At 46.7% G+C, this 24,832-nt stretch overlaps 1 protein-coding gene across 1 annotated transcript in view; it reads left to right on the top strand.

The window, feature by feature from the left end:
• Nucleotides 1-1,555: 1,555 nt before the first annotated feature.
• LOC119436165 (solute carrier family 12 member 4) overlaps nucleotides 1,556-24,832 on the top strand; it is a 394,931-nt gene continuing 371,654 nt past the window's right edge. Inside the window, exons 1-2 of the mRNA XM_037702933.2 lie at nucleotides 1,556-1,693; nucleotides 8,468-8,811. Of these exons, the coding sequence (XP_037558861.1) occupies nucleotides 8,679-8,811 (133 nt within the window). The 5' untranslated portion in view covers nucleotides 1,556-1,693; nucleotides 8,468-8,678. The remainder of the gene's footprint in view (nucleotides 1,694-8,467; nucleotides 8,812-24,832) is intronic.

Genomic DNA, 24,832 nt, shown 5'->3' with positions numbered 1-24,832 from the left:
CGAACGTGAGCGGAAAGGCTGTCTGCGTCAAACACGAGCTTCCCGCAGCGTGTTTCCAAGTCTGATGCGATGCGTGATGAGAGTGCCTTCTGTCCTTGGCTTTATTAATATCGGTAAGTCGTCAGTCGGAATGGAGACATCGACGTCTTGATTGACGCCAACAGTGCCGTTACAGCCAGGCATTTGTAAACAAGGATTTCAAAAAGCAAGCCGCGGAGAAGGGAATAACGTGTATTAAGCCGGGCATGAAATAGTGGGCGCTCCTTTTTGCCGGTGTAGGTGATCTGCCAAATTTAACGCGCCCAATGCGAAACTTGAGCAGCTGTGCCTTGCGGGGCGGTTTAATGGCCGAGCAAAAAACGGTATATTGCTGCGCTATACTATATTCATTAACTCCACCCAAACCACCGTCCTTCGCAATGCCATTGAACTTTTATTTAATTTATTAATAGTATTATTATTATTTTGCGCCGAGCTTGCGCTCAGCCCGATGAAAGGGTTCTAGCTCGCGAATGCAGCGAAAAGCACTTTTTTCCTCGCGACGTGATTGTGAGGCCTAAAACTGCCAGCTGCATGCTCTGCTGTTGCATGATGTAAACAAGTTGAGGCTGCCCGTATATCAACTGTGCATGCATACGCCACTGGGAAACTCACTATTCTTTTTTTTTCTTTTTTTCTTTTTTTGCGGCACCCGTCGTATATGTGAATTCACTGATCTAATGTGTACTATCCCTATATGCCACACCCTGCGCTACAGCATAGTCATACCGGCTTTCGAAGTGAGATCGCGGTTCCTTTAGTTTCCCAACTTGCAGAGCTTTGTAGGAAGCGTCGCGAAAGAATTGAACGCAAGGAGCCTTCATAGAATGCTTATATGAAGGCTCCCAAGGACTCTAGGTACTACGATATAACTGAAAAAACCAGAAGGGTGGGAGTCGACTGGCCGCCGCAGTCCGCGAACTCGTGCGCAGCGAAGTGCCGGGGAAGCAGCCGGCAGCAGTTCGCCCAGCATGATGAGGGAAAAAAAAAAAAAAAAAACGGAGCCGTTCGAAGCAGACGGCGTGCTTGGCTGGTGCACCTGTGAGCTCTTGTCGGAGTGCAGCTGCGCCTCTCGCCTCGCTTCTCCTTCTGCCCTGACCACGTTGTGTCCCTCTCCACCACCACCACCACGCTATGCCCTTCTCTTTTCATTGTTGCAACACAGCTGCGTTTCGCTGAATCTGTCCCCGTCTGTTTTCCGTTTGCTCTTCTCGCGCGCCACTCACGCTGCACGCGCGCGGGTGTTATTTTTTATGTTATTGTTCGCGACATCTCCGCGGCCGACCGACGCATGCCGATTCTCTCTCTTTTTTGTTATTTCTATCTTTTTTTTTTTTTTATGCCGCCCACCGCGGAAACTCGCGTCGTCCCTGCGTATTGCGTCCTCGGCGGCGAAACCCCGCTCGAGCACGCGCTCTCACGATCGCCTCCAGCGGCCGCTGCGGACTCCGCGCGCGCCCCACGCAGCACCGCGGTCTCGGCGCCGGAAGCGTGCCGTGCAGTTTCTCCTTTTTGCTTTGCTTCGTTCTTGCTTGCTTTGTTTTTGGCCGCCACACGACGACGGTGTCTGCGAGTGGTCGTAAATTTCCCCTCCTTGGCCAGTTATATTCTCGGCTTGCCTGCCACACTTCCTACAGCGGAGAGCCCCAAGCGAGTGAGTAGTAATCACGCCGTAGCAGTTTCCTTTATCGCCCCCGATCGTCTGCTGCTGTTGCGTGGCCTTTTGTTTTGCCGAGCGCGTCCGATGTTTGCGCGGTTCCGCAGAATGCGCTCTCCTCTGGCAGCAGCTGCGCCGAGCGTGTGCGCGTTCTCGGGCGCCGTTGATCGAGCCATCATCGGGCCGAGCCCGTTCGCGTATATATAGCTGCCCACGCGAATCGGGAAGCCGCCGTGCGATTTATAATTCACGGCGCTTCTTGTTCGTTTCCACCACGCGCGGTACCAGCGCAGTCCCAAAACGCAAAGAATAGGAGGAACTTTTTGGATAGATGAATACCAACTGCGATATTATCTTTTATTATTCCATGTATAGCCGCCCGCTTGTATGGAAGTCCCTACGGCACTGATTCCCTACTGGACTCCGTGCCGCTCGCAGGACCTGAAATGCACGATTCCTTCGCCTCGACGCACGAACTGCCAGCTTGTGGTAGTACATACGCCAGCGAGGAACATGCAGCGCGTAGTTCACATTATCCAAGGGCGCGTGCTATATAACTAACGAGCCACAGGCCGGGCGTACTGTGGGTAGATGTATATGCACGTGAAGAAAAAGGAAGGAGCGATTTATAATACAAATTCACACGTGCTCATTTCTGCTTTACGGTGACGATGCACATTTGTCCTGACAGCCTCGGATAATTGGACGAAAGATATTTAGACTACGGGTCTTCACAAGTGACAAAAACCAATCTCTACAGATTCGGGTATGGTTCTGCAATTGAGCCGTGCCGTAGCTATTTCGAGAAACACTGTAAACGACCTAATATATCCTTGAGGCTCCTAATTAGCGCGGTTCTCGCTAATTACTCCGCTAACTATATAGTCAAGGGGTTGCGGCATATTGGCGATGAGTTGCACAAATAACTCGTACTATACTGCCATAATACACAGCCGGTCCTTCTTCCATTGCGCGAAATTTAGTGCCCGCGAATTCTTCCGAACCTGTAGACCATGATGAGCATGCAGAAAATATGAGTTCACGAATAAACAGCTTGATTATAGAAGGCCTTGATGGGCTAGATACAGTTGTCCCGCGCGTAGGCACTCTCATGTATAGAAAGCATATCTATAGTGTCGACAAAATAGGTGTACGTTCGGCTCGTTCCCGAAGCCCTTTGTATGCATGGAGGAAGAAAATATAGGAGGGAGCATTACGTCACGCAGCCAGCCTTGGCAAGCGAACGCTTCGTGTAGCCAGCAGTGGTGGCCCAACACGTGACCTCTTGCGTCGAGATCACGGAGAATCGCGATTTGCCGAGACGTTTGGTTACCGGTAGTTTTTATTCGGTACGCGCTCGGCCGGCAGCTGCTCACATGCAGGAAGGAAAAAGATTGTTCTTTTTTTTTCCTTGGTTTTGTTTTTGTTTATTTCGAGAGTTTCAAATGGTTTCGAATGGGCACTGAAAAAAAAAAAAATCAACTCGGAGTACGAAAATCTACCGCGCGCTCTGACGTATCCTCCATGCTGTGACGTTTTTATCACGTGTTGGGCCACCACTGTCGGCGAAAATCTTGTTGCGGTATGCTCCCTCTTATATTTTCCTTCCTCCATGGTTATATGCCTCAACCGCGGGATATGTCCGCTGGGCAAACGCAAAAAAAAAAAAGAAAAGAAAAAAAAAGAAAAAAAAAGTACAGGAATTCTGCTCAACCCGCAACTTGCGAAGTAGAGTGTTGGCAAACTTTCATGTATAGTCATGAGCGAAATTGACGCTGCATTTACGCGCAAGCTCGTTCGGTGCGCGGGTCCAAAGGGCTGCCGGTTCCGAGTGCGCTGTCGTAGTCGGTGAGGCGGAAGACAGGCCTCGCCCGTTGCCGCAGCTGGTGCTGCCACCTCCATCTGTCGGGAGCACTGCCGGAAGCTCGTGCATTGGAACGGTTATTTTCTTTCCCTCACGCCCATCTGTCGGGCTTAAGACGGCTCGTCGGCCACTGGGAAGGCGGACATAGATAGGGCAGGGATCGCTGCCGCTGGGGCTCGATTTTCTTCGCACGCTCGGGCTGCCCGAAGGCTGCTAATTTCAGACAACATCTAATGAAAGGCGACTGGTCGGCGTTTTTTTTTTTTTTTCTGATTTCCTTTATTTTTTACGAGTCGTTACTTGACGCCTAGTACAGATCGAACCACATTTACTTGCGCTCATACAAAGGAAAAGAAAAAAAAATTGCTGGTTTTAGATGAATCGTAGACCTCGAGAAGGAAGAATTGTTGCATTGACGGACACTGCTGTTTTGGGAGGTTTGACAGCGCGTAACTTCAAACGTGTTTCGACGACACGTTTGGAGCTCCTATAAGAAAGCGTATGCAGGGTGTACTACTAACTTTAGTCAAGGTTTCAACATATGCCAAAACACTCCAGGAGCACCCGACTAAATGCATATTGTTGGCTATTGTAAGGAGCAAGTCACACTATTTTTTTACATCCCCCTTAATTACGTAATTAGTCAAGAATAAATAACCAGCTTCGCAAGTATCAACTTTAGGGCATAACTTCCAAGGAGAAAGTTGTAGAACGTTCTACAAAACATCTAATTTAGCATCTTCTAACTTCTAATTTGTTGCGTAATCATTTCGTTACGTACTAGGAAAGCCCGCGAAATATGAAACAAAAAAGAAAGCACGGGACATTCCCGCTTTCGTGCCGCGATTTCCGTGCTCTCAAGCGTGCCGCGTATCGTGACGAAATCGTCAAGAACATTCCGCAGCGCCGTGATTAGGCAGCCTTAATTGTCAGTGTGCTCATTTCGGTTTTCTGTTGCCGAGCACGGGGCCATGGGTTGGATGGATACCCGGCCGACGGCGAGTGCATTCCGATGGAGGCGAAAAAAAAAATGCTCGTGCACTTAGATTTAGGTGTAGTACGGTAAAGAACTCCCAAGGGGTCAAAATTAAACTAGAGCCCTCCACTATATGGGGTCTTTCAATAGCCCCACTGTTGCTTTGGGACGTTGAGCTCATCATGAATCAACCAGTCATATCGATTTCCGGGCGACCAGGGAGTGCAGTAGACCCTCGGGGCTTACCCTCGCGACTTTTGCATTCACAACCAGTCGTTCCGAACCTTCTTTCCGGTATATATGATGCACCCTCTTTCTGAATACGCTCTATAGTGAGGGCGACAATGCCGTATGCATTTTAAACACTAGCTGAAAGCTTTTAAGGAGCTTCCATCGGTGTCTTTCCTTTACGAGATGATGACTCAGCCTCGAAAATGAAAAAAAAAATAAATTGTCCGTTTTATTTTATTTTTTTTTAATGCTGAAAGACAAAATTCTCTAAAACGTACTTGTAACGTACAAATGCTAACCGTGGTCGCAAGTGACACTTCTTGGGGAACTAAGCATGAATTTGCTGAATGAAACATACACTCTACTCTGCTCGAAATATCAAAGTTATGCGTACCTAAACAAAAAAAAATACTTTTAATTACAATTTTAGGTCCCTTTTATTTGTTAAAACGTTGTTTTCTAGAACACGCTATGCTTAGTAAATGGGCCGAACGTTGCAGCTGCGACAGCTTAGACTATATGAAGGTATTATTGAAGCTTACTGGCGTTTCCTTTATCACAGGAAGAGGGGCATGAGCTAAAGGCCATAAAAGTCTGACATAGGCACTTGCTCCCTGTACAATGCAGCCTAAATTGCATATTTTTGAGCATAGGACACAATGTGCCTTAATGTACATACCAATACACTAATACTTTATACAGTACATACAATGCACGCAACACAGTACACTAATGCTTTATGCAGTACAAAATGTGCGAAACATTGGTCGTGGCGCAGGATGTACACGTAAAAACAGGTAATTTCAAGTAGGTTTTACGTACATTTTTGTGCACTTGGATGCTCATAATTTACCTAAATGTTAGTCAAGAAAAGTTGAGAGGTGGTTATCATGTAGGGAACATTCTTCTGTAAGAATAACGTCAATAAATATTTTATTTATTTTTATGCATACACGTACCGGCATCGCCACAAGGGCATTATTTGTTTACCTCCAGCCCCTGTATGCATCACCCGCATGCATTCCCAGGATGGTATTGCAAGGGGGGACATTTGTAGCGAAAAGAAAAACTAGCTTAACTAAAAAAATAGACAGTTTTAGCAGAGCGCCGCTTACGCTCCGTTCCGCTCAGATTTCACGCTCCGAGATACTGCAGGGAACTGCGTAGATTTCGCATTTGATAAGCGCGTCTTGCCGAGACGCGAGCGACGCGCTTTCAACTCGGCTGCAAAACGACGAAGAGGCCAAGTAGACACGCTGTCGGCTTTGTAGCGGAGCGAGGGATGCGGTCTTCGTTCCTCTGCCAGTATAAGCGTCGTGCGCAAGCGCAATAGCGTTCCCGCTAAGCGGTTGTGTGGCATTTGCTAGCATATGCCGGTCTGAGCGGAGCGGACAGCAAGCGCTCAGCTAAAACACTCTATTGAGGTGATTCAAAAAGTAGACAGCAAGGTACAAGCGCAACATAAAAGAGAGAGAGAGAGAGAGGAAAAAAACGTAGCAGCAGGCTGACATGCGCATTCACGTCATAGAAAAGGGAAAGGTGGTTCATCGCACGAAGCGTAATGATATGCGCTTACGACAGGTTAGACGATAAAAAAGAACTGAAACTCAGAGCACGTTTTACATTGGACAGTACTCTTAGGAAGCTTATTCCAGTGCGTTGAAGTAAGCGGGGGAAATGATTTGAGGAAAACATCAGTGCGGCAGCGTGTTTCAAGAAATTTAAAATCGTTATCATATCGCAAAGAAACGAAATGGGGCAGGAAAATGTCCAAGTTCTTGTTTATTCTTGTGAGACCAGCGTCTCACATGTAATACTGGTGTGGAAATCATGTAATACTGATGTGGAAGTTGTAATATCCAGAAACAAAGCTGGCAGCACGGTTTTTAATGCGTTCAAGTTTGTCTATAAGATTTCAGGGGTCCCAAGCCGCGCAGGCGTACTCTAATACGTTAAAAATATATTTTTTAAAGCAATAGACCTCGAAATACTTTCTTCTAATGTTATATTTAACATATCAAGAATACGACGATCCATGTCCTGATGGCCGTAATATATCTTAGGGCCGTACAGAAGAGTGCCCTTCACGCAGGTGCAGAAGAGTGCGTTTTACCAGAACATATACACGTGAAACGCATTCTTCTATATGTTTTACATAAGCAGTATTGTGAATGAGGGTCAGTTATATATGAAGTGTAAAACCTATTATGTTTTACGTGCAACAACAGCTTGCAATAATAAGCTTGATCTGCTGGTAGACATAAATGTTTTATAAGCAGACCATGTGTCGGAAGGGTTTCAGGTTTACTGTGATAAACTTCGTAAAGCCTGACCATACTTTTCTACAGCACGACTAATTCTTGGTAACTCATTTTTGTTGTGGTACTCCATACTAATATGCATAGAATATGTGAGCTTGGAATAAAAAGAAATGGAGCTATACAAATCGTGTTTTAACCAAGAGAGAGAGAAACAAGAAGAGAAAAGTAGGGAGGTTAACCAAGAACGTTTTAACCAAGGTGGAACAAGTTCGTATATATTATGTGTGCAACCAACCGCTATGTTCAGTGAATTTGTTAGCTTTTTGACGTCGGCATTCCAAGATAAGTCATCCTGAAACGAGACACCGTTAAATTTTCGTGTTTTTACCTGCGCAAGTCTCAGTGCATTAAAAATAACACAAATTGTTGCGTTGCGTAAGTTGCTAAGCGGATTACCTTCTGCGACCACATGTATAGACACATGCTCGCGTGGTTGCCTTGTTTTGTTTTGTATGGTGAGAAACTCCCGCTCCTGGGTAGTGCAATAAAACTTTTAGCGCTTTCTTCTTAAACCTCAATATCAACGTTCTTGTAACTCGTGTGTTACATAAGTAGTCGATGTTTGTGAGTAAGGCTGTGAGTAAGGCGTAAACGCAAAGGAAACGTTCTTTCTCTCTCTTGTACGAAAATTAAACTGCACGTTTCGCTTGTAAGAGGGCTATGGAGTTTTAAATATGGAATAGTTAACGTTGTAGTAACCTGTAGTAACGGCCATCTGCGAAATATCACTGAGCATTTTCTTCTGTGTGTTCAATAGCTCACTCAAAACACTTCAGCTGCCATAATCTCGCAGCTTGGTCCACAATTGCTAGCTGTAAATTTCGCGTGAATGATGGTTAATCTTATGATTCAAACCGCACAAGTACGATCCAGTGGGATTTTAGGATTGTGGGCTTCATAAACTATAGCTTTGGGCTAATGGAAGAAGTGTTACTTAGTGTGAGGTGCACAATGTCTGACTCGTAAATGAGTCAAATGTGCGAGCTCACTCACTCACTCACTCACTCACTCACTCACTCACTCACTCACTCACTCACTCACTCACTCACTCACTCACTCACTCACTCACTCACTCACTCACTCACTCACTCACTCACTCACTCACTCACTCACTCACTCACTCACTCACTCACTCACTCACTCACTCCAAGTGTCACGAAGGGGAGCCCTAGAGGTGCCCTTTGTAACTAGAAGCTCAGGTATGCATACTTTTGCGAATTTCATCTTAGTTGCGGTAGTGCCACTTGGTAAGCCGAAAGAACCATAAGAGAATCCCGCTGTCACCAAGGTGGTAAAAGGCAACTGAGTGCAGCGCATGTTCTTACTGTATTGGTTGTGTATCTATTCTTTTCCTTCCTCTTTCCCGTTTTCTTGCGCAGCGTTCAGCCAGGACGACAAGGACACGAGGGGCATTTGAGTCTATTTTCACAAAGTTAAGACAAAACAAGACACACTCGCTGACGAACCAAGAGGGCGAAAAAAAAAAAGGCACGATACACGCCGGAGACGGAATGCATGGTCGCGCTACGTGCGCGCCTCCACGACGACGAAAAGCACGAGTGCGAGGCCGCCTAGGGGAGTACCGTTGAAATGGATGGTCGGCCGGGTGGTATTTCGCTCGCTGTCGATAGGATCATCGAGGAGCCTGAGGGAGCGTTTGCGTCCACGTCCGGAGGCACGAGGCATCGCGTCCGATTCCAGGAGCTCCAGCATCTTCTTCAAGGTCAGATTACTTTGTGCACCACTGGCGAGCGGCGCCGTCGCATTTTTGCAGACCGCTCCACGATGACAATAAGGTCCGTGCGCGGGAGGCTTCTATCCTGACCGCCTGTAGACAACCGCGCCACAGCGCGCGCGCAGCCTCTCGGGTAGGGGAGACAGCTTTCTGACGAGACGTCATGCGAGACACTTTCTATCGCTGTGTCTTTTATAGCCCAGATGATGCTTTGGCATTAAAACGCATTAGTCAACTTACTGTTACGTGGCTCGAGCCAGCAGTGCCCAGATTCTGCCAAAGGCACGAAATTTCACGGGCCCTGGATGAAGCTGGACACGCGGACGGCGGTCGAACGCGGTAGCGCGAGCACTGCATGCTGCGTTCGACGGCGATCACTGGCTGGGCAAACGAAAATGAACGTACCGAGCTCAGGCAAACTACACACGTCTCTTTTGTGCAAAATTTTCGTCGATGTCCGAGTGTCTGGCGTCGGCAGCTACGGTAGGGAACTGAGTAGGGTGCCGTGATGTCCGCCTTTGCTGCGGCGGCGCTAGGACTCTATAGACAGTCGCAGCGCCCTCTGGCCAGTGAAGGGTGACAGCGGGGCGTGCGTTTCACACAACTCGCGCAGGCCCACGTATGTGTCATAAAATTAGCTGTGTGTTATGCTTACAGCAGTGATCCCAGCAATCCGCTTGCTGCGTTCGTGCTGTGATCACTGCTGTGTCGATAGTGTCGACAGTGTAGCGTGGCTGTAAAATCTCGTGCAGATTGTTGTTCGTGTTCTTTATCGATTATCATATTATACACTCTTCGGTGATTATAGTATACAGACAACTCACTTGTTCAACCTATTTGTGGTGTCAGGTTACGAAAAGAGCTGGCTTCTCATGTCCGTGGTCGTGTCTGACCGCTGTGTAAAAGAGTGCTGAAAGATCATGGAACATGCGAAGCCGCATCCTTTTGTGACAAGTAATGAATTATAAGCCGCTGCATTACGATTCATGGTCCCGGTGCACTTGAGTGCTCGCGACCGTGTGAATTATACGGTCCCAAGCATTCAAGTTAGTGCTACGACAGCGTTGGGTGTAACCAAGTGTTACTAGCAGTATTTCGAATCATGGCAGCTGACAAACCAATAAGCGCTAGTACAATAACTGCAGTGACTTGGTATTGCAGCTTGGCAGTAGTGTATTGTCGCATTACATTTTAATGAAGCGCTGGAGGATGTTTGAATGCATGTACCAGGATGACATATCACTGCAGCCAGTTTCGTCTAGTAAAAAAAAATGTCGCAGTTTCGCCCGAAAGGCGAAGCATCGATTGCGATAGCAAATTAGTAGAGAGCTATTCGCGGTAGGGATAGTAGTTTTATCGGCTGCATAAACTTGGACACACTGGCTTACTAACTGAATTAACAATCGTGATGTCAGCGCGCACAAGCAAACATGAATAGATCACACTGAATGACCGCCGCCAACGACTGTCAAAACGCTGGCAGCAAGCGGAGGTTCGCGCGGTCTATCGCTTCAACGGAAACTGAGCGGCGAATGCACAGCGCATAGAAAGGTCAGAGCCGTGTGGAGATAAGAGACGGTGCGGACGACCGGCATCCCCAGGAAAAGCGCAAAGGAGAAGTTGTTGGCAGAGGAGAAGCTGCCCCCCCCCCCCCCCCCTCTTCCCGCTTTTTTGCTTTCGCGTGGGAGATTGAGTGGCAAGATGCGCCTTTGGGGCCGGAGCACAGCGCTGCCCCGCCTCTCTCCCTCCCTCCCATACCCCCACGGTCTTTTGCGCGACGGTCACGTATGCTTTCCGCCGAGCGTTCGCTCTCCGTGATAGCGCGCGGGGGGTTCGCCCTCCGTGATAGCGCGCGTCCCCCGCGCGCTTTCGATTTTATCGCCCTTGGAATCTATACGGAACCTCACGGCGACGACGACGGCGACGCCGACGGCAGAAATCCGGTTGAATTGTCCATATAATTGCTATCGCAATAAAACTGAAATGTGCCTAGCGCGAAGACGGTGAATTCCATGCTTGTTCTTTGACTGGATGCGAGACGCGTGTGAGACTACTACAAGTTGCAAGGCTATATTATAACGCCGGACATGGATGAAAACAAAGGTTGGAGCTGCCGGGGCCACCACCACTTCCGTGTTCCAGGTGCGAAAGCGATTGCGCGGGCCGCTGGACCCGCGCAGCCGAGCGCATGCGCTGCCCGCGCGTCGACTGTTTGAAATCACGTGATCTGCTTCGGTGTGCCAGGGCGATCATGCGCGGGCCCATGCGACGACCTATGGAGAAGGCTGGTCCCTTGATGCGCGCTAAGGGAACTTAATGAGCGCAGTCTTCCCGCACGTCAAGTGTTGGAGGTCACATGATGTGCTAAGTTTCGGAATGGTGGTAAATGGTGAATGAGGCGGTAATACTTTCGTTTTGGGACAAGCATACGGCGCACTCTCCACTGCCGGCGCTCCTCATAACGCCATGGTTGTGACGGTCTTTCAGCGAACTCTGTTCATATGGGCGTACTTGATCGCGTGACACCACGCGTGTTTAGTTAATAAGCGAATGCTTACGGCAATTTTTATTGCTCATAAATTTATTAGCCTACTGCATGTAACCATATAATGCTTTGATATCGCTGTCGATGCTTCTCCCTTCGGGCGTAAATGCGACTTTTCTTATCTCTCGAAGCAGTCAAATGCTGCATGAATAAATGGCTAAGAATTGTGCTGTCGCTCTGGACGCTGCTTAGAACACGCAATTTAATGTTTGCCACACTTCCATACAATTTCAAAACCTTGTGGCATTACTCCTCCTCCTATAAGTCATCAAAGCTTGTAGAATTCGAAGGCGCACCAACAAAAAAATCTAACCTTGTCTTGCGATTCATCTTAATTTTTTTATTGTATTTACTTGGAATTCTTCGCCATTTGAATGCGGCATCAGTAATATTGGGAAACGTTTGGTCCGCATTTTTTCTCCGTGCACCCATGCTATGCGAACCCATTAAAAGCGATAAACTGGCTGCGCTGGCCAGCTGCAATTCATACTCCAATTTAGCGCTGCCTTGACGTCTAAGTACACTGGGTACAGGACGCTTAGTCTGCTAAAGAAGAATGAAAGTGTGGTTAGGCGACGGAAAACTGTACCTTCGTGGCGCGCCAGATTGCGCGACAGCTACGCTCGCGTCCTTTAGCAGCATTGCGTCTGCGTCGTCCTAACATATTGACTCATTTCTTCTATTTGCCTCATGACAGCGCATAAATTTTGCGCTCGCGGCTAAGAAAGATCGAAAAAAGGACACTGCGTCTGCAAACGCGTAAAGGAGCCAAAAAGGCGCGGTAATGAGCGGAGCCAGACAGAGAGAGAGAGAGAGAGAGAGAGAGAAAAGAGGAGCACTGTTGAGGGACACCAATGCATATAACCTCAATGCTGCCCGTTAATAGCTGTAGCTGTTTGGCCCCTTGGCCTTTGAAACGGTATTTTTTTATGGCTCATTGCCATCACTTATCGCTAGAATTACCATGTTGCTATGGTGACTTTGGTTAACAACTCCTGATGTTGACGAGAGCATCGAAATTCTGCTTTGCTGGGCCGTTTTTCTTTTTTTAATGCGAAGCATTCTTTGCCTCATTCTTGGGACATTGCGGTAGGTAGGCAGTTTCCTGTCTCGCTTCGCTTTATTAAAAAGAAAATAATATGTGACGGATGGTAGAATCGAGCCTCTATTGTGAAGCACAGCAGCCTGGTGCTCTAATATCACTCGACAACGATCGTCTTTTTCCTTTTTTCTTTTTTTATTGCCTTATACGCAAGTTGACTCATTGTCGCACGCGTACTTCTCTCGTTCCAAAGGCAGCCGGCTCTTTGAAACACTCGGCGCGTGCGCCACGTGCCACTAGTTCCTCGTCTTATTTTTCTGTGAGAGCTCGTGCTTTATGGCGCCGTGTCTGACTGCACAATCTCCGGGACCGGCCCACTTTCCCCATCACTTTCCTCGTAGCAGTTTACGCTACGTAGGGACTGCGACGCTGTACTAACTTCAATATCGCCCTAGTTAATGACGTTTTAACATTTCTTCGCCGGAGTACAAATGACATCGTCGTTTTCACATACACCACATGCCAAAGCCAAAGGTATGCGTACGATTTTATAACACGTATAGCTGCTGATGAGTCCGTGTTTCTCTCGCTTCCGCTCGTCCACTATAACCCATGTGGAATCCAACTGTCGTCGTGTCGTAAGCTTGCGTCGAACGGCCGGCGTAGAAATGCCTTTGCTGCCATACGATCGTCTTCCACGTGGTCGTCGTAGTACTACTGTCGGCACACACACGTACCCTTGCGACCCACACACACACAACTACTTAGTTTACGCAAACACAGGTTGGTTCACCTGGTCACGATTTGCTCGATAGTCAACGCTGGGTAGTCAGGTACCTGCAAAATGTTTCGCATAACAGTGCGTGGGATCGGCACATTCTTTTTTTTTTTAACTTTGCACTTACGCCGTATCGTCGGTGTGCCCTTCTAGTTCACTGCTATATACGGGGTGTCGCAACTATCATGCACCAAGGTTTCAAAAATATGCAAATGCCACGTAGCTGGACAGAACCAAGGTATGTTGTTTGCCGTCGCTTGGAGGTACTAAGATTATTTTTTTACATTCCGCCGAATTACATAATTAGTCTTAATTGATTAATAAGCTTCTCAAATATTTTAATTAGCTCAAAAGCGTCAATGAGAAAATTGTAGAGCAGCACGAGAAACTGCCGATACAGATTTCTGTTGCTCAATACGTGCTACATAAAAGTGTTTTTCCGAGCGTGAAAGAAGCCCGCGAATAAACGCAAAATGCCTCGAGCGGCCAGTCGCGCGGCAATTTTGCGTGTATTCGCGGGTTTGCTTCAACGTTTCCGTGCGATTCGATTTTTTTAGTTCTCTTGTTATTTTTTTCAACGTCCCGATTGGTGTCATTTGACCTGGGTAATTTGTTGCGACTACCACCGTTAACCCAGATATTTATGATCTCGCGTGCACGCCGTATACGACGCTATCCGTTTCCCTGCAACGCGTTGTTATTGCCCGACTTCAAGTAATGCAGCAATCGATACGGCCACTTACGGTCACCGAAGTTCTACGAGGGAACACGGGCGATCGGCCCATTTCCTGCAGCTTGTAACTGCTATTCTCAGCAAAATGCTATAGCTTTGAGAAGTTGCTTACGGCTTCCATGGTAGACATGCTGTTTTCACGCGCCGACGCTTCTAGATTGCCGTTGGCGAAGTTGCCGAGCACTAACACTTGAGCACTCGATCTCCATCTACGACCTTGCCACCGCGGTCCCTTGGTCTTGTCAACATACACTATAACTTTAAAGTTGTAACTTATATATATATATATATATATATATATATATATATATATATATCAAGGCGCAGATATGCACATTTTATAGGTACCCCTGGTGCTCCTTAAAATAAATAATATACGCCTAGGATTGGATGTTCTGAACACATTTCGTCTGATCTAAAGTTTATATCAACCAGAGCGAAATTTGCAGGACCAAACCATAGGTTACAGTGGTGCCAAGTGTCATATTACAGCATGTGTAACATGACGTACGGCTTTGGAGCTCCAATTCGTATTTCATTTGTAAACTTTAACAACATCGATGCGGTCGTCAGATCTAACAAAAACTTGCAAAAAAACCAAGCTCACGTGACTGTCCTCTTTATTATTTAACGTAAATAGCACCGGCCACCTATGAAATGTGAAAAATGTGCGTCTTACAACATTTTCGAGCCTAGTGTATATCTGACTGTGGTCGCTTTAGCCGTGGTTGTTAGGTACACGCCTCAGTGCATTCTCAACGCTCTGTGTTGCTGTGGATGGTCGAGGACCAGCAGCGAACATTTACCCATCTCCCCGAGGGCGCTGCATTATTGTCCACGCTTTAATGTTTGCATTTTAGCATATTATGCACAGTTGGTGGCATCCTTGGGAAAGAAAACAAATACAAGAGGACATCGAGGAAATATTTTCGCGCAATTCAAATAAGATTTGACATCACAGTAAGATTAATTGCTGAGGAATTTATGGAAGGTTTTCGTGGAAAATAAATCTCGTGTAAGTTTTAGGACGGCAGTGTAAAGCGGTTAGATTGATGAATAATTAATTTGTTCATGCGGCAATTCAGCAGTCAGGTATGCGGGTGGCTGAAAAAAAAAATATGAAAAAAAAAGTATTTCGTCTGACGGTCCCGGGCGAGCCAAGTTTCTGATTTTAATATATGACTGTCCGGGACTCACGCGACAGACACGCACGCCGGAGGTCGTGCTCCCGTCTTTCGAGCGCCTCCAATATTACCCCCATCAATCGTCATTACCCGCGCTTGCGCGCCGCCGATGGACAGCGAATTAACATTTCAAGTGCCTTTTCGTTAACCCGGGGGAAGCTATTTGACGTCGGACGTGTACGCACGCACCTTTCTATCGTGAACTATGGGGGAAATGCGGATATATATATATATATATATATATATATATATATATATATATATATCCGTGGTCGTTGTCTTCGTCGTTTCTTCGGCCGAACTCCCGGCGGGGGCCTTCTCCTCTGGCCGAGCGGCGCTTTCTTCCTTTCCACGGTACTCCAGCCCAACGCAACCGCCGCTCCTGACCAAAGCGATGGCTTCCGTATTCGACGGCGCATTTCGTACAGGGGGTTACAACCACACAATTGTTAAGAAAGGGCAGTGGCCGTCGCTCCGTTATGACGCGAGTTGCCGATGCGCCGGCCGGTTCTTGCGTTTTGAGCCATCGCGGTTCACGAAACGACTGATATCAGCGTTTAGAGGGAGAAGAAAGGGGAGAGACGTTGAAGTGAGACGCAAATGGAATAGGAAGAAATGGATAAATGCAGTGCGCAGACAAGAGGGAGGTGAAAGTGGTTCGTTTCCGCAAATGGTGACCGCCCGGCAGCTCGATGGCCGAGCGATACAAGCTGGCGTGTGGGTCTCGTATGGCTCGGTGGATGGGCTCCTCTTTCAGCGCCGTGAAGGACGAGAGCGATTTCCTCCCGCCAGGTGCACCGGAGCCTCGTGCGCAATTTATTTCGGGCCACTGTCCTCGTCTTCGGCCACGTCATTAAGGGAAGAACGGACGATTTATCTCGCCCCCGCCGAGGTGCGTGCGCCGCGTCCCTGGCGTCGATTCTATAGGTACTCGAGGAACGAATCCATCTTTCAGCGAAAAGTGCGCCCTGGGTTCGCTAAGGAAATTGCGTTCGTACGATGAGCAGCATGCCTGCGCACGCGGGTCGAAGAAATCTGCGCATAGAGGACTCGAGGACTTTGATGAAGAATGTCCGTCATGTGCAGGACAGGCAAAGAAACACATGAGAAGTGTCATTTTGCGCGTAATAACCGGTATGAACGTAAAGTCAGCGCGAGTCTTGAAGGATGCGTGTAAATCTATATTCTTATAATAAATATGTAAAAATAATGCATCTTAAGGAACTCCTGCGAACGCGCTGGTTTCAGTTCCTGACTCCCGTAGGTTTCGAATCCAGCGTATCAAAAGTCAGTTCACATACTGTGGTGCCGATTTTCTTTTATGCCTCTTACTTTTTTTTTGTGAAGTGCAGGTTCGTGTGTGTAAAATGCTATTAATCTGTAACAGTAACTTGCGCATATTAGGGGTATATATTGGCGCGCTTCCCAATTCACTCAAGAGCGCCTTTAAGAAAAATTATTTACTGTGTGGTACGATACGTTAACAGACAGGAAGAGAGCGGTGTGGGTCAGAGAGCAAACGGGGATAGCCAATATTCAAGTTGACATTAAGATAAAGAAATAGAGCTTGGCAGGCCATGCAATGCGCAGGGCAGATAACTGGTGCACCATTAGAGAGAGAGAGAGAGAAAGGATGCATAGAAAGGCAGGGAGGTTAACCAGAGGTAGTTCCGGTTGGCAGTTAGAGTACAGAATGGGTGCCAAGGTAAAGGAAGCGCAATTGAGGACGGTCGAAAACTAGGTGGGGTGATGAAATTAGGAAATTTGCAGGTGGAAATTCGAATCAGCTAGCGCAAGACAGGAGTATTTAGAGATCACAGGGAGAAACTTTCGTCCTGCAGTGGACATAAATGTAAGCTGATAATGATGATGATGATGACGACGACGACGACGAACACGGAAACATTACCCAAAAGCAATCACGAAGATGTAGAGAAGACTGCTACGCCTCAAGAATAAATAAAGGGAAATAAATGTTATACGAATCTCTTGCGTTTCGGTCGCAGTTCCTTGGCACAAAAGCAAACGACGAGCACTGCACACTACATGGGAGTGCATACAGCATGGTTCCTCCGTTTGCGTTAGCGGAGCGGGCGTGTAATTTTTTCCCAAATATTTATGATATTCAGAAAATGAATGCGGCCTCTGAAGCTCACAGAAGATGTCGACGTCAGGCTGTCGCCTGCCTGTCTCTTTTGTTTATTGAAACTGCCTCGGGGGGAGGGGGAGGGGGGGGGTATTTGCCATATATCAGAGTTGTTTGCGTGGGGTTCGGGGGAAGCAACATGACGGAGGTCATTGAGTAGCGAGTGGCGCCGTATCAAAAGACGTCAGACTTGTAATTACACGTAATTAATTACTTATAATCATTATTATTTTTGTTGTTTTGTAATTGATTACGTTTTACACAGTAATGCTCACTGTACTTCAGTTACTTGTTTGGGTAACCAATACACGTAACCAGTTACTTTATGGACGAGACAAGCTGCAACAGGCGACACAGCTTTGAGCACTTTGAGAATTGGGTGGCAACTGCAGTCGTGCCACGCAGCGGATGCGCATGCGTATTCAGACACATCCGGGCGCTCAGTATTTGTTTCCTCGTATTAACGCTCCTCCACATGTTGATCGACAAATTGAATCGGCGCTGCTATGTCTCAATAGGGATGGCCACTTCGGACGTTGATGCCACGAGATCATCTATACGGACGATTTTACCACCTTTTCAGTTGCCCTACCGGGAGCGCCTTGTCCGATCTGGATCATCAACAATGAAGCGCTGCGCTTCATAAAGGAGCGAGACTTGAGCATCACGGCATTGAGTAACCACTATCATGTGCGCAGGGTGTTCGTACGTTACAACATCGCCCATGTCTCCAGCGCGCATATCGATCGAGTTTTCAGTGTCACTGCTATGTGTTGACAAGGAAATGAAGGAAGATGACCGATGAAAATTTTTAACAGCAATTGTTAGCGAAGATAAACAACGTGCGAAGAACTGCAGAGGACGCACTGAAAGGGCCAGGTCAGCTCGTTCTGCTTGCTTTATTTAATCATCATCATCATCAGCCTATATTTATGTCCGCTGCAGGACGAAGGCCTCTCCCTGGGATCTCCAATTACCCCTGTCTTGCGCTAGCTGATTCCAACTTGCGCCTGCGAATTTCCTAACTTAATCACTGCACCTAGTTTTCTGCCGTCCCCGACTGCGCTTCCCTATGCAATGTTAACAAGTGTTGGGATAAAAGTAACGTGGACCAGTATTATGTCACTGTAATGAATTAGAGTTTTCAAAGAAGGAAGTGTAATTGTAATTGGATGCTTCTTTTCTGTAACCTGTACAAGTCTGCTCGACGTGCCAGAGCTGGTAGCGGCCTCTTAGTAGACCGGCTGCAACTGCAAAATGTGTTCCGAAACATACTTAAAAACAGCGCTCGCTGCGGGACCGCAGAAAGATCGACAGTGACCGTGTGGTGCACCTTCCTCAGGCCCTGTAGTCAGCGCTCTGTTTTTTTTTTTTTTTTTTTTTTTCTCAATATCGATGCTCATACAACTAGACCAACTTCTCAGTCTAGGATTAAATGTGGCTCATCGGCACATCGATAAAATGGGTGAGGGCCTTGGAGGGCCTTACGACTCCGAACGCGTAACGGCATGAAGGTTAACGATGCATGTATATGACGAACCACTCGCCTGTCGGGAAAATTCCGCAAAAAAAGCTTTTCTTCTGATTAGAAGTACTACTATAGCTCATTAATATACGTATGCCAGAAGCTGCTGTGTTCGCCACATGCCTATGCGTCATTCCTACACTGGGGAAAATGCGCCGTTGTTTTGCTGCAGACTTACCCGGCAGCACCTGCTGCCAACTATATTCGTGGAAAATGTACAGGCGTCCGTAATTTCATTCCACAGCACTGCAATAACGCGCCTTCATATTCACAGGGATTTCCCGTAAAATATACGCACGTACGTAATTTCATTCCACAGCACCGCAAATTTTACAGCAATGTACCATAAAAAAATACATGAGCCTATAATTTCATTCCATGGCACTACAATAACAGGCCGACACATTTACAGCAATTGCCTAAAAAAGATTGGCTTCTGTAATTTTATTGCACGGCACCACTATGACATGGCGCCATATTTACAACAATTTTAGCTGTATTTGTCAATTCTCGAACTGTGCTTTTCGATAAGAACGAACCTGCTATATTTATTGTTATTCATCATTAGAATATCCCGTTTACTGGAAAAATGTCCGTTATTACCCTTGCTGCAGAGTCTTCCTGCTTTACCAGGCTTAAGGTATATTATAGTTTACTAGTTATACATTGCATCTGAAGCAAGACATATTAAAAACATGCACACACGCGCGCGCACGCAAACGAAGAAGGCAAATTGATAGAAAAATAACGAACAAGTGTCTAGTCTTAGGCTACTCTGCACCACTAAATGCTAATATATTTGATTGGCAAGCTATGCCTGAGTATGCATTTAGAACGACGCATGTGTATTGTGTCTAGCAATAAACTGGAACCATGTAGTACCAAAATATCTTAGCTTATTGCTCTTTCTTGGTAGTAATTTTACTCTTTTCAAGTCCTGCAATATACAAAAGAGAAATAGTGGACAACAAGCTTTTTGTATGTGCGCCCTACACACTAACGGCAATGAAAGCATGAACAAGCACCGTACTATGAAATACTGACGCAGCAGCATTTGTGCATCAGCACAAATGCTGCTGACTTAAACTACTACGTTCAATCATTGAGAAAGTAACTGGTTTATTGCAGAAAGCAAGTTGGCTGGGAGTGTTCAATAAAAAAATGGCATTTGGAGGCTAAATTTCTCAAATTGATCAGTTCCACGCTGGAGAATGGCAGGATGCTTGAGCTGTGGGGCAGAAAATGAACACAGACTATAAGTTATGGGGCATGCGCAGTGCGCTCTCAATACGCCTCAATTCACTTTGATTCTGACGCTTGAAGAAAGACGCTTGAAGTAGAAAAAAATGTCGCAGTTTCGCCCGAAAGGCGAAGCATCGATTGCGATAGCAAATTAGTAGAGAGCTATTCGGAGTAGGAATAGTAGTTTTATCGGCTGCACAAACTTATACACATTGGCTTACTAACTGAATTAACAATCGTGGTGTCAGCGCGCACAAGCAAACATGAGTAGATCACACTGAATGACCGCAGCCAACGACTGTCAAAACGCTGGCAGCAAGCGCAGGTTCGCGCGGTCTATCGCTTCAACGGAAACTGAGGGGCGAATGCACAGCGCATACAAAGGTCAGAGCCGCGTGGAGATAAGAGACGGTGCGGGCGACCGGCACCGCCGGGCAAAGGAGAAGTTGTTGGCAGAGAAGAAGCTGCCCCCCCTCTTCCCGTTTCTTGCTTTCGCGTGGGAGATTGAGTGGCAAGATACGCCTTTGGTGCCGGAGCACAGCGTCGCCCCGCCTCCTTCCCTCCCATACCCCCACAGCCTTTCGGGCGACGGTCGCGTTTGCTTTCCACCGTTCCATAGCGCGCGGGGGAGTTCGCCCTCCGTGATAGCGCGCGTCCCCCGCGCTCTTTCGCTCGCGCATACGGCGCGCGGCGACGATTTTATCGCCCTTGGAATCAATACGGAACCTCACGGCGACGGCGACGATGACGGCGATGGCGACGCCGACGGCAGAAATCCGGTTGAAGTGTCCATATAATTGCTATCGCAATAAAAAACATATCGTGCCAAAATGTCAAGTCGGCTTCTATGATCTGATGCTCAAGGCTTAGCACAATTCTATGACCTCGTGGTTCTGCCGTTGATTTTGTGCCACGACCTGGGTTGATTCCAAGGAGTATTCTGAAAGAGGTAAACCAAATGAAAAAGAAACTAAGTCCAAGTTCTTAGGTTTGTGAAATAGGCTGCAATATGGTGAAATTTCAGCTTTTGCATAGCAAGCCCGATGAAAGAGAACAATGCGTATGAAAGGCGCCACGCTTCATCGATAAAAGACAAACAGCTGATGCTGTCAAGAATGCATTGACCTCTTCGCTGATAAACATTGTTACGCTGAACTTCTTGGTTAAGCTACAGTGAGGGTCTTAGTTTACCTCCCGTTGATACATTTAAGTTGGGATTTTTGACGAGAGGAACAATATCAAACATTTGCAATAGCATAGGCGCTTTATCATTGTTCCCACCAGCTCGATCATTCATGTTCAAGTCTAAACAACTGCATTCGTGAACTTCGTTGCTGCTAATACGAAAAATATGACAACGTCAATGAATCATAAGCCACAATTTCGCTAGAACAAAAAGCAGAAGGGCAAGGTATGTATAAGCGCAATAATAGCTCTGGTTATCGAAACGACGAGCATATCCTAAAAGTGTGTCTACCTGAAACTGGCAAGTTCCCATGATGTTCCCCTGCGTTACGTGACCAACAAATAAAAGAAATCGTGGATCTGTGCTCCGAGCTACGCACAGCGGTAAATAAAAGAAAGAAACGGGAGCGAGCTTACGTGCTGGCGCAATTTAACACCACAATTTCAAAAAAAAAAAAGCAACAAGCAAGGCAAAAACGTAACACAATACAGATGCGCTACTCGGCGCGAACAATCAATACCAGAGCATGGCCAGTCAGATAACGCCTCCCTCACCGGCAACGATGTCCTCGAGGCACGCAACACCAATGCCCAGTTCGACGAGCACGTGTGTTGTACTGCAAATGAAAAATATCGCATTTAACTTCACTAGCGCCAAGGTCTTCAAGTAAGCGCAACTCTCAAAACGATGTCGAACTGAAATCGTACTAAACAAACTGTAGCTGCTCGGCAGACGTAGAAGGCACATTCCTAGGTCCAGTCAATTGGTTAAATAACAGAAATATCTTGCCACCACCGCTTGCGCGCTCAGTCGCTCACTTTCTCACCCAAGAGCAGACACTGCAAAACGCTTATTGCAGCATCTGCTACAGTGAAGCCCAAGCTTGTGAGGGCAGGTGGCACAAAAGCTGCGCATGCGCCTTGTGCGAGTCCTTACAAGTTTTCCTACAGGCATTGCGCTCTCACCCTTTTGCTCGTCTTTTCTTTATCTCTCTTGAGACAACGCGCATGCGCGTGGCTTGATAGACGTAATCTCGCCGTTTTCTGTCGGTACAGGCATAGTGCAGTAGTGTTTACAGGAAATAAGGCATGAAAAAGAACAGGGACTTTTTACAGTGTATGCATGTCATTCTCGTGCTAATACGCGTGCTAGTTACGGAGACGTGTTTCGTACAATCTACTAGCGAAAATAAAAGTGTACAATCATTGCATTCTACCGGTGCTAACATATGGGGCAGAAACTTGGAGGTTAACAAAGAAGCTCGAGAACAAGTTAAGGACCGACAAGGAGCGACGGAACGGAAAATGTTAGGTCTAACGTTAAGAGACAGGAAGAGAGCGGTGTGGATCAGAGAACAAACGGGGATAGCCGATATTCTAGTTGACATTAAGAGGAAAAAATGGAGCTGCAGGCAGGCCATGTGATGCGTAGGATGGATAACCGGCGGAGCATTAGAGTTACAGAATGGATACCGAGAGAAGGGAAGTGCAGTCAAGGGCGGCAGAAAACTAAGTGGAGTGATGAAGTTAGGAAATTTAAATTGGAATCAGCTAGCGCAAGACAGGGGTAATTGGAGATCGCAGGGAGAGGCCTTTGTCATGCAGTGGACATAAATATAGGCTGATGATGATGATGATGACTAGCGTGTACAGTTTAGAACACCGTCACATGGGATACTAGGTGTCGTACCACCTGCTGCTGAGAATGCTATACGCACCTCTTAGCTCGTCTTAGCGCCGCTTTTCTCTTGGTTTCCTTTTCTGCCTTTCACATTGGCAGGAAAAAGAAAAGAGAAAACAAAACGTTGCTAAATATACGTCGATGCGTAACGAGCACGTTTTAGTCACAAGCATCACATGATGCTCATGTGTTATCGCACGCCAGCGGATTACTTCTTTTCCTGTTTTACGTGCACCGCGACACGTTAGGCAACCAGTTACCTAACGGGAAATGATGCTTGTCCATGTAGATGTAGAGCCTAGGTGTTAGTGACCCATCTGTACGACAGCTACATGTGTCTGTCATTACCTTCTTTTTCTTTTAGCGCGAAGTAAGGAAGCCGTACGCTAATATAAGAACCGCAATTGCAGCATATATATTCCTGAATGCCGGCTGCGATCCTATGAAGAACCACGGCGCCATTAGCGTATGGCACGAGAGCCAATTTTTCTTTCATTTTATTATTGTGACACAGTTCTCTAACCTCCTTCCCATGAGCATCGAACGCATAATGAATGCAAGAGCAAGGCGAGAAATTGCTTATGAAAAAAAAAATCGCAAGTACAAAAGTGAAATACGAGGAACTCTGAAAACTAAATCCGAATGTTCACGAGACCGAGTTAATGAAATTCTTGCCGAAGTGCTCGAGATGAACGTAAAATTGGCAGAACCGCGCCCCTCGCACTGATTAAGGGGCGGCTAGCTTCGGTTATATTTTCCGCTTTTGTTTTTCGGCTGTTTCTCTTACGTATATGCGCGACAGTGTTTGGCTAAAGCGACTAGATTGTGCGTTTTCTAGTTCTCCCGTTGCGCCACAGCCTCTTCAAGCTGCAGCAATTAACTTTCTCGTGCGACGAACCATGTGCATTGAAAGTTCCTTTCGCTATTTTCTTGTCTTCTTGGCAGGAAGCGCGAGTGGCTGAAATGAAGCATACATCTTATCGCGAATTCTGTGAGATGAATCTTGCTCACGGACGATGGTCAGTTCTTATTGATTTTTTTTTGCCTTGACAGAAAGGCTCGAAATATCCACGCTATGTCCTCTACCATCGTGTCTTTATAACCTTTGCAATGCGTTCTGTACTGTGTCGGGTAATTGTACTTAATAGTTAATCGCAATTAGCCTTCTGGCAGCCTTTATTCGAAGAATAATTGTCTCATGCGAGTCTGCTTCTGGTGTTTACTGTGTTTTGATGTCTTTCTGTTCCATGTTAACGTATGGTGCGTTTTTGATCATCGGAAGTACTGAGTACTTTTGGAAATTCTGTAATATACACAAAAGAAAATGTATAATGTTGTTTTCTGCTAGCTAAATAGCGGTGGCAGTAACGTGCTCTTTTTTTCTGCTGCGTAGCTGGGTAGCTAAGCAGAATAAGACCCGTGCCATACGGGCAAAGTAAAGTGCACTTTGAGCGAGTGCACTTAAGCGCGCTGAGTGTAACTTTGGCGGCGCGCTGCTACACGAGAAAGAAAAGTGTTCTTTCAAATTGATGGCCATGGCGATCGGGAGTCAGACGAGAAAGCATATATTTGTTAATATAAAATGTGTGCACGAAAACAGTTTATTATTGTTAGAAACAACATATACAAACCACCTTTACAAGCCCCAGCAACGACGGCAACTTGACCAGCAACAGTCAAAACGACTCGATCCGCCAAACAACTGCGCAGCCATTAGCCGGCGTGGTCGTGAACAGCCCGAGAGCGAGAGTAGTTTGTGCTGTTCTTGTTGTTTCTTTGCAGTGTGGCACATTTTATTACCTTGTAACGTTAGCAATTTAATACAATGTTATTAAAAATTACTCCTGACTTTTCTTTCAATAATACTTTACTTATTTTTTACTCATTGCTAACGAGGCTACACACTTCGCCGCCGCGAAGTGAGTTCGCCGAACACACTCGCCGGCGG

Source organism: Dermacentor silvarum, chromosome 1 (genome assembly GCF_013339745.2).
Source record: "Dermacentor silvarum isolate Dsil-2018 chromosome 1, BIME_Dsil_1.4, whole genome shotgun sequence".
NCBI classification, from domain to species: domain Eukaryota; kingdom Metazoa; phylum Arthropoda; class Arachnida; order Ixodida; family Ixodidae; genus Dermacentor; species Dermacentor silvarum.
This window is presented reverse-complemented; position numbering and strand designations above follow the sequence as displayed.